We start from the raw sequence: 9,684 nt of genomic DNA, 5'->3' as shown, positions 1-9,684 counted from the left end.
TGGCCTACAATTTCATAGAGATACCCATAAGCTTTTAATAGATTCACCTATCAAGATAGAATATATTTTGGATAATTCATTTAGACACTGCTATTTATCTTATATGAAAGAAATCCATTAATAATTAATTCTTGAAATGACTTTTATATAATAGATTTATCTTTAAAACTCATGGAGAGTTATTGGTTGAAGTCAGACTGTACATGTATGTATTTTCTTCTTTACATTCCAACCCACAAATGATCCACTTCAACCTTCGATTCAAGGTTTAAAATTACAGTTACGATCGTGTTTTCAATTCCGTTACATATATTATGATTGTACAATAATGATTTTATATGATACATTTACTGTTATATAACATCCGTTATTCTAGTAGTAAGCCGCTATTTAAATCGTTGCTTACATCATCATAGCTCCAACACCACAACTGCATCCAAAACAACATACAAATAGAATCAATATAAGCTGAAGACCATAGGAATACAAGTTACACACAATATATATTAGTCTTACATTCGGAGTCTGTGGTTATCCAATTTCCTCTCCTGCTAGAACATCGATTCAGGCCGTGTATCGGAGTCGAATTCATTGATACTATGTTGCAGCTTCGATCGTTTCTCGAAGAAGTAGTCGAAATTCCGGAAAAGGCTGAGGAAGTAGTGGTGCAGCTTTCAACATCCCATCTAAAGCTTATCTTAGGGGACTCGTAGCTAAATTGATCATCATTTGCTGCTACTACACCTTTCAGTGCTTCACGGTTCCTGAACCGTAAAACCTGTGAACGGTTTCGACTTCTTTAAGTCCATGCAGTTCTTAATTAAACAAGCGAAGAATTTGAATTCGAACTTTCCGTTACCTTTCTGCCGATGAACTTCCCGCTTAATTTATCCGATTTCGTTGCAGCAGCCCATCTCAACAGCTCCTTCATTCTAGACATGGCTTTAGTCTTATCCCCTTTAAGCCTCTCTTTCTTCTCATCGGTGTTACATCGGTCGTTCTTTCCGGCAGACAATGACAATGAACGAGTACCGCAATCCGACATCGGACTAACGACGAACCCCTCTAACGATATCTTCTTTCTTCATCGATTGAGACCAATGCTGCTGTTGTGCACTATGAGAGCTCCTCACTCTACTCAAATAGATAGTACTATAGAAACATGCCCTTGCAACATCTCTATTGCAAGGAAATGTAAATTGCTTAAACTGAAACTTCTTCCTTTTCGAACTTCTATGCTTTAAAGCAAAAACTATGTCTTTAGATTCATCTTCTTGATCTGCAAACAATTGAAACAAAACATTAAACTTATTTCAGACAACATATGGTTATAATTGACAAGAGTTTTTTTTTTTTATCTTCTTACCTCTAGTGTTTTGTCCTCCTTGTTCATGTGATACCTTAAAGAGCCACTTAAGGATCTGCTATATTTATATAATCCACAAACGAAGGGAATAAGCTTTAGGACAATGCTGAATATATGACTTTGAATTGCAAATGACTCACCTGCATTTGTACTGATAATTAAATAGTATTGGAAAAGTGAGTGAAGTCTTTAACTTTTTTTATAGCAAATTTAGGTCAAAATGGACAGCTCTGAGAGATGTATATTTGCTGTCAGTGTGCTTAAGATTCCTGGTCTAAAAAAATGAGGAACTTGTGGAGATGAAGACAAAGAAATTTGGGAAGGGTGATTGTCGAGGAAGATGATGATGAGACGGACAACGGAGCAGTGAGTGGGGAAGGGTTGGCTTGAGATCTATAGTAACATGGGGATTTATTTATATTTAACAAATGCTCATATGATGGTTCTAACCTCGGGAGATTTAGTGTTGATTTAAGAACCGGAATGTGCTTGCACTGGTGGCTTGTCCCTTCGCCATACACTTGTACTTCCGTAGTTGGTTCATCCGGGGTGGTCCTCACTTGGTTCAACCGAATTTGAATCACTAATTGAATTCATTGAGTGTAAAAAAATATTGTTCTTTCTTGAGATATTAAATTTGAACAAATGTGTGCTTCTGTTTTGGTCACGAAATAAATGAAATAAATAAAAAAAATTATTCAAAAATGAAATATTATTGAAACTAACTAATTTTCATCCTTCAAAATCATATCACATCTTGAATATGATGAAATAGAATGAACATAGATTATTTAGGATGAAAGGGTTAAAATTAAACAGCATTTTAAGTTGACTGTAGAGAAACATGTCATGTCAGAACAATGTAATATGTTTATTACAGAAACACATTGGCAGCATGTGAGCAAGCAGATATTTTTTAAGACATTGAATCTGATGGGACTATAGACAATGACCAGTTTCGTCTCACATGAAAAAGTAAAGAGGTAAAGCCAGGAAGAGCCGACAGTAGTTAGTTCATTGTTCATGTTAGTGTAGGGAAAGTCTCACGCAGCCTTAATATAACTAAGAAAATGTAATACTGAAAATTTTATTATTTTTTTAATATTTTCGATAAAAAATTAATTAAAATATTATTTTTATCAAAAATGTTATTATTAGACGTTTTACTGGAAATATTTAATATATTTGGTAAAAAATTACTTAAAATATTATTTTTTTTCTATCGAAAATATTAATATTGGACACTTTACCGGAAATGTTAAAAAATATTAATGTTTTAGATAAAAAAAATAATAATATTTTAGGAAATTTTTTACTGAAAATATTAAAAAGATATTAATATTTTTCGATAACGTCTTCCCTTAACAGTATATTAAGACTGTCGTACGGTAGAACTATCCGTTAGTGTAATAACATACGTTTACAAGAAACTTGAGCAGCCGCGGATATATACAATTTAGAGTGGGACACGTGTCCATCCTAGAACTCATCATAAAATTTAATTTTTTTATATTAATTATTTATTTTATTAAAAGTGTTTGTTTTAAAATTTTATATATATTTATTCTATACAATTTTTATATTATTAATATATATATACTCACCCTAAAAATTATTTTTTGGATCTGTAGTTGAATTTGAGCCCAATATTTTTGCAGATCTCAAACATGTGTGTTTCCGGTTCCTACTGTTTTTGGGTGGAGCTTTGATGGAAGCTCGGGGAAATCGACGTGTCACTCTGCTGTCCATTGCCTGAGTTGGTGAGTCATGTAGGTGTTGGGAGAAGGATTTGAAGGAAGCTGCTGTTTCTTGGTGTTGGATAAAACCAGAACAAAGGGACAATGCAGATTGTGAATTAATGTTGTATTGCATGAAATTCAAGTGTTAAGCAGCAAGAACGTTGGCTGAAACATAGTTAAATTCTAAATGGTAATACATTAGTTATTAACTATGAACAGAGATATGGACCTCATAATTAATAAATTTATATATATGTATATTTAGTTATTATTTATATATTCTATTATTTTGATTTCTTTAGTTTAATCGTCGGTATTTGATCTATTGATCGATTATTTTAGACTAAATTTTATAAAGACTCGTTATGACGATGGTGCTCTCAATCTAATTTGTTTCATTCACAAACATCATAATTTAAACTCTTAATCTTATTTAAGGGATCTAATGTTTCATCTTATTGAACTAAGTGATCGTTAGTAACTTAATTATAATTTTAATTTAATTCAATAATTTAGTTCTCTTTCATTGTTTCCTCATAAATTGCTTTGGTTTATCCTAAATATTCTATTGCTTCTTCTTAAATTGCATTGATTTATACTAAAGATTTCATTTTCAATCATAATTTGATTTAATTCCTATTAAATTTCATTCCAATGAGACCCTTCAATATGTCTGTTGGAATTTAATTTATATGCATTATCTTATATATAATAATCTCTACAACAAATAATTAAAAACTCTTAGTTAACATCTCCGTAAATTGTAGGCCTAATGCTCCAGATAACAAAATTAAGAAAAGGAGTAAGTAACCATTGAATCACTTGGTAAAAATTAATATTAACATATTATATATACATTAAATCTAATAACTATTAATAATATAATAAGTATTAATACAATTTATTGGATGATTTTAATGATAAAAGATAACGTTATTTTTCATAATGGTCTCGAGTTTAAATAATTATGTCTACAAATATTACATTATAATTAGACTAATTAAAATTGTTTAATATAATTAATCATAATTTTTTTATTTTTTTATAAAAATATTATTTTATTGATTTGATATTAATATAATGTTTTAATTTTGTTTTAGAATATCAATTATTAAAAGTATCAAAAATATTTTATTAATAAAAAATTGAGAGTGAACTAAAAATTTTGAGAGTGAATTAAAAATTTTGAGATTTGACGATTATTGGCGATGACGACTAATGACAATCGACAACGATAATAATGAGTGATAGTTAACGGTGAGAGATTATGGTTGAATTTAATGGTCAAATTGATATTTTATCTAAAGTTTAAAGATCAAAATAATATTTTATCTAATTTTAACGGTCAAATAAAAAATAAACTCCTCTTACTAACATGACACGTCATCAAATTAGCTAGAGTTAATGATTTAAAGACTAAAATTTAACGATAGATAATGTAAGTGATGGTTTATGATAAACAAAACTGAAACGAAAGTTGTCATTTTTATAATCAACCTTTAATAATACGAGAATATATTATTATTTTAATATTATTATAATATTAAATAATAGTTTTTAACAGTAATATTTTATTTAGAAAAGGAAAATAGTTATATGATATTCGGCCTAGAACGACTTGACTATTGCTGGGTCGGAGGTTTGAAGTCTCTTGGGCCGGCCGAACCCGTTTCAACCAATGAAGTCTTTTCACTACCATATTTGAATCCAAAATTGGAGCTTTCTTAGTTTCAGTGGAACTCTCTTAAAATCAATGGCAAACAATCCCTCGCAGCTTCTTCCTTCAGGTGACGCCCTTTTCTCCTTCACTTGGTCGAGAAAACCAGACAAAATACCAATTTGGGATTGCGTTTTTTTTTCTTGCAGAGTTGATAGACAGGTGCATAGGGTCCAAAATATGGGTGATAATGAAAGGGGACAAGGAGCTCGTGGGTACTCTAAGAGGCTTCGATGTTTACGTCAATATGGTACTCGAAGATGTCACTGAATAGTAAGCTTCTTCCCCTTTTTATTTGAGTGTTTAGATTTAGATATTTTAGCTCAAACTTTCCCTGCAATGTTCTATTTTGTTCTGTGTTTTAGGATTTTATTCTTCAGTCACTAGTAAATAGGGCTACGAAATTGATGATAAAGATATAATGTTTTCTGGGTATTAGTTATGTTGTTTGCATTTAACAAATCTCATATTTTGGGTAGCCTTTGTTTCCCTATTGAATTTCTTTGAAGTCTCTAACTTTAAGTTCTACGTGGTGATAGTTATTTCTTTCGAGAGGACAGGTTATTTGATTTGTTTTTCTCGCATCGATTCAAAATCAATAGTGCTAACTTGTATATATACAACATGTCTGCCCCATGCTGGACAGCATGAATAAGTGATTTCTGAATGTTTGCCGCCTTGAGTAGAACATCCCTATTAGCCCGTGCTGATCTTGTCTGATTCTCTGCTTTTTTTTTTCCATATTACAGTGAGATCACTGCTGAAGGAAGACGGATCACGAAGCTTGATCAAATATTGCTTAATGGAAACAACATTGCCATCGTAAGTTTAAATGTTCATCCCCTGGTTTAGTTAATGCATTTCTTATTAGACGTTGAAACCGTAATTTACATAGGATTGGTATGTTTATGAGTTATCACTTCATGGATTTAAATAAATTTCTGCTAGATATAATGAAAGTGTAGCGATTTGGGAAATGAGAAACCAAAGTCCACACATTGTAACAGATGCCGGTATCAAATTTCTTAATACTATTTCTCTTTTCGTGCAATGCAGCTAGTCCCGGGAGGCTCACCTGATCCGGAATGAGAGTGTCACGTCCTCTTTGTTTCTTTTAATGATATTAGTTCCTGGCCATATTCTCTGTTTTAATGAGAAATCTGGTGCAGAAAGACGGCTCATATCATTTAACTTGGTAGGACAGATTGCCACAGTTACTGCAATGGTTATAGATTGATTATGTTTATCATAAAATTTCAAATGCTTTTAGTTCCAATGTCAGTTTTTATGCAAACATCATTGTTAACATGGATGATGGATCTTAATGCATTCACTTTCAAAGCTAGCATCGATTATGCCAATCACTTTTTCCCTGAGAAGACTAATGAGCAGAGTCTTTATGACGTACTAATATGATATTTGCTTAGACGGATTCATAGTTAAAGAGTTGAGAATAGCCAGGGTTGCATTAATGTGAATTAGATCATCCTGAAACCTTTCATTCTTGAAAGCATTAAGGGGTTAAAGCTTGAAACAACATGGTTTTCCTCAAGCATGTATCTCAAAGCTTCAGCATTCTTAGGGATAAACTTGGAAACTAAGCAAAAAGAACATATATATGTGTATATATATTCCAATCACCACTCTTGAGGTTTTGCAAATAATGTTATTTTGATTCTCACGCTTACAGCTTTGATAACTCACAATTATTGTATCTTGGGAATATGAAACGGCATACACCTAATACAAATAATAAGACGACAACAAACGCATACATGGAGCATCCTTTGATAGACAGCTCAACCATTGCAGAGTTCATCAATAGTCTCCCCTTTCAAACACAGCTGCTGCTCCCATTCCGGTGCCTATGCACATTGAGATCACTCCGAACCTACAGTCCTTCCCGCGACGCTTCATCTCGTACAATAGAGTACTAACACAACGAGCCCCTGATACACAAACAATAGATATTGAAAACTAATACCAGACCATCCTAAAGATCAAAGCCTATCCTCTGCAAGAGTTAGAACATGTAGTACAGTATCTTTTTAGACGGTTAAGCAAAATGGTGCGTGTTTGTGTCCTGAATTGTTTGCATGTCTCATTATTTATCATAGGCTCAGTCTTTTACTTACTACAAATTGTCAAAATTCTCTAGGATAAGTACCTGTGCAACCCAAAGGATGCCCGAGGGCCATAGCACCTCCATTAACGTTGACCTTTTCACGATCAAGCCCCAGTTTCTTGCAAGAGTATACGAACTGAGATGCAAATGCCTGTGGAAAAAAATATACATATAGCATACTCAAAAAAGAGTAAAATTCAAATGGCATTCATCATCAACATAAGATCAATTAAAAAGAACCCGCTACCTCATTGACCTCAAACAAGTCAATATCATCAATCTTTAGATCTGCAGATTTGACTGCAACTGGAATAGCAACAGCAGGACCGATGCCCATCACAGCCGGATCCACACCAACAGCAGCAAAGCTTCTACGAAATGGAGCATAAGAAAACAATGCGAGGAACATAAGAGTAGAAAAAAAAATTATCTCGTGCAGCAAATATAGATGAGCCAAGCTCAAGCTGTTTTGATCACCTGAAAACACCAAGGACGGGCAGTCCTTTCTGCATGGCCAATCTTCGCTTCATAAGGAGGACTGCTCCTGCACCGTCACTCACCTGGCTAGCATTTCCTATAGGAAAAAATTGGGACACAAATTTTCATTTAGATCACATAGTGTTCTGGTCAGAGTAAAAACTTTCACGAATTTGATTAGCATATATATACCAGCAGTTGTGGTTCCATCCTTCTTAAATGCAGGCTTCAATTTGGCCAGACCTGCAATGTTTGTGTCAGGGCGGATCCCATCGTCCTCTGAAATTACGACTGGCTTCTCTTCTCCAGTTTTAGGATTCACAATCTTTGCATATTAACAACGTAAGTTAATAAAATATCATAAAAAATTTAAACCGGAATAATTCGCTACCCGAAATTACCTTTGTGGCAACAGGGATAATTTCTTCTTTGAATTTACCAGTTGATGTTGCAGCAGCAGCACGCCTATGTGATTCAACCTATGATTACGTTGGCCTTTCAGTCAAACAAAAATAACGTTTCATCAGTAGGTAAAAGCAAATTGAAAAAGGAAGGACTCACTGCAGCCTGGTCTTGCTCTTGCCGTGTGATACCATAACGTTGTGCAACATTTTCGGAAGTAATGCCCATGGGAAGAAGACAATCCCGGGCTTGGGCAAAGCTATCCGTCTGTAGAAATAAATGCGGTTGCATATTAAGCTGATAATGTAAAACATATCCAAAATAGTGAAAACAAAGTGAGTGTTGGACTTGCCTTTGGGTTAACTTTCTCTAAACCAGCAGCTAAACCATCTGTTGTCATGCTTTCCAATCCAGCACCAATGCCTACATTTGAAAACCAACCAACTTAATATTCTATCCAAGCTGAAGATATCCCAATAAATCTTTCAAAGATCATAAAACATCCTCACCAATATCATAAAATCCTGCTTTTATGGAAGCAGCAACATCGGCAACTGCTTGTAGGCCTGATGAACATTGCCTGTTGACAGTTCTAATAGGTACTGTATCTGGTTGAAACATGTAACTATATTAGCTACAACATTTATACACGAAAGGCATATTTAACGAATGAAGTTCAGTAGAAAGTTGAAAACAAATAGTTAAAATATCAGAAATGACAGTACCAGGGAAACCCGCATAGAATGCTGCCATCCTACACTCGGTTGCTCTGAGTGCACCAGGTGCCAACACTGAACCGACAACTATATCCCCCACTTCACTTGGGTTCACCTTTGTTCTATCAATCAAAGCCTGCATGCAAAATCAACTTAAGATGGGAAGTAAAGGAATATGATTTCAAAGACAACCGAAGTTGAAAAGCTAGAGCATTTTTAAACCTTCAACACAGGGGCAAGCAAATCATCTGCAGGTGTATCCTTAAAGCCTCCACGCTTTGACTTACAAATTGGAGTGCGGCATGCCCTGTGGGATAACAATTTTCCATAGATCAAAGAACATATAAAATATAGATTGTTTGAGTTGTAAATGGTTGAAAAATCCCCAAATGACTCACGCTACAATCACAATATCATCCCCAAAAGAAGCACTGTTCCCCGCCGAACAAATTGAAGGCTGATCAAATGAAAAACAAACCCACTTTTAGAGAACAGAAAGAGCAAAATGAAAGGAACAAAATCCAAGAAAATAAAGGTTAAACTAACAAAGAGCGTAGCAGCAGCAGATGGTTGACGGGATTGTGCAGAGGGACTTAAGTGATCAAGCAGAACTTTTTGTCTGTTGATTGCCTTCTCCATTTTCAATAAAACAATCTCTCTTTTTCTCTCAAAAGTCAAATCTTTTTCGCTGGGTTGTTGCTTCTATGATGGAAATGCAGAAGTGGGTTAATCATATATATATAGTGCTAATAACTGCACCACCATAGCTGCGTTTTTGGTCTGCTTGGGGCAGTTGGGTCAACTTTTCAGGCGGCCATTATAATATATAATTATTGTATATTATAAAAGAATCTCCACGTTTTTCGTCAGTTGGACGGAGGAAGAGTCATCATCATCTTCTGATGCTTTAGATTTTTATGTTTTATTTTATTTGGGGACGATGCGAACGTGCTTCCTTTGTTATCTTGTTTATGATCATTTCAACAACTCAAACCCATTAATAAATAAAACAAAGACAAATTAGCATTCAAAAAATCTCTCCTCGAGTCTCACTTATTGGACAAAAATATATTTTAATTTAAATTTCTTTAGGGAAATATGGATCCAAGGCAACCACCAACAACTTTGGTTGTTTTTTCTTT

At 33.9% G+C, this 9,684-nt stretch overlaps 3 protein-coding genes across 3 annotated transcripts; 1 reads left to right on the top strand and 2 right to left on the bottom strand.

Moving 5' to 3' along the window:
• Nucleotides 1-296: 296 nt before the first annotated feature.
• On the bottom strand, nt 297-1,426 carry LOC120133128. The gene is made up of 4 exons (XM_039149778.1): nt 1,367-1,426; nt 860-1,279; nt 517-778; nt 297-430 (listed from the first exon to the last, which is right to left on the bottom strand). The coding sequence occupies exons 2-4, from the start codon at nt 1,043-1,045 to the stop codon at nt 411-413; spliced, it is 468 nt and encodes a 155-aa protein (XP_039005709.1). The 5' UTR covers nt 1,046-1,279; nt 1,367-1,426; the 3' UTR covers nt 297-410.
• A 3,376-nt stretch (nt 1,427-4,802) lies between these two features.
• LOC120133117 (sm-like protein LSM5) lies at nt 4,803-6,037 on the top strand. Its single transcript, XM_039149767.1, has 4 exons — nt 4,803-4,892; nt 4,972-5,095; nt 5,572-5,644; nt 5,879-6,037. The coding sequence occupies exons 1-4, from the start codon at nt 4,859-4,861 to the stop codon at nt 5,909-5,911; spliced, it is 264 nt and encodes an 87-aa protein (XP_039005698.1). The 5' UTR covers nt 4,803-4,858; the 3' UTR covers nt 5,912-6,037.
• Nucleotides 6,038-6,455: 418 nt separating this feature from the next.
• On the bottom strand, nt 6,456-9,181 carry LOC120133145 (3-ketoacyl CoA thiolase 1, peroxisomal-like). Its single transcript, XM_039149793.1, has 13 exons — nt 9,089-9,181; nt 8,941-8,999; nt 8,765-8,849; nt 8,552-8,678; nt 8,336-8,434; nt 8,179-8,249; nt 7,986-8,093; nt 7,826-7,903; nt 7,617-7,749; nt 7,425-7,521; nt 7,195-7,318; nt 6,990-7,098; nt 6,456-6,771 (listed from the first exon to the last, which is right to left on the bottom strand). Exons 1-13 carry the CDS (start codon nt 9,179-9,181, stop codon nt 6,641-6,643), a joined length of 1,314 nt encoding a protein of 437 aa, XP_039005724.1. The 3' UTR covers nt 6,456-6,640.
• Nucleotides 9,182-9,684: the final 503 nt, after the last annotated feature.

The sequence above is a fragment of the Hibiscus syriacus genome, unplaced genomic scaffold, assembly GCF_006381635.1.
Source record: "Hibiscus syriacus cultivar Baekdansim isolate YM2019G1 unplaced genomic scaffold, ASM638163v2 tig00110577_pilon, whole genome shotgun sequence".
Lineage (NCBI taxonomy): Eukaryota > Viridiplantae > Streptophyta > Magnoliopsida > Malvales > Malvaceae > Hibiscus > Hibiscus syriacus.
Note: the sequence above shows the minus strand (reverse complement) of the source record. Positions and strands in the feature narration are given on the sequence as shown.

Bases quoted from the DNA above. Each gene is read 5' to 3' on its own strand.
- LOC120133128 (XM_039149778.1), bottom strand. From the start codon at position 1,045: ATGTCGGATTGCGGTACTCGTTCATTGTCATTGTCTGCCGGAAAGAAC. The intron at 779-859 runs GTAACGGAAAGT...AACCGTTCACAG, and splicing joins GGAAGTTCATCGGCAGAAAG to GTTTTACGGTTCAGGAACCG. The intron at 431-516 runs GTAAGACTAATA...TTTTGGATGCAG, and splicing joins GATAACCACAGACTCCGAAT to TTGTGGTGTTGGAGCTATGA.
- LOC120133117 (XM_039149767.1), top strand. From the start codon at position 4,859: ATGGCAAACAATCCCTCGCAGCTTCTTCCTTCAG. The intron at 4,893-4,971 runs GTGACGCCCTTT...TTTTTCTTGCAG, and splicing joins CTCGCAGCTTCTTCCTTCAG to AGTTGATAGACAGGTGCATA. The intron at 5,645-5,878 runs GTAAGTTTAAAT...CGTGCAATGCAG, and splicing joins ATGGAAACAACATTGCCATC to CTAGTCCCGGGAGGCTCACC.
- LOC120133145 (XM_039149793.1), bottom strand. From the start codon at position 9,181: ATGGAGAAGGCAATCAACAGACAAAAAGTTCTGCTTGATCACTTAAGT. The intron at 8,435-8,551 runs GTACTGTCATTT...TGTTTCAACCAG, and splicing joins ATTCTATGCGGGTTTCCCTG to ATACAGTACCTATTAGAACT. The intron at 7,099-7,194 runs GTAGCGGGTTCT...TTTTTTCCACAG, and splicing joins ACTTGTTTGAGGTCAATGAG to GCATTTGCATCTCAGTTCGT.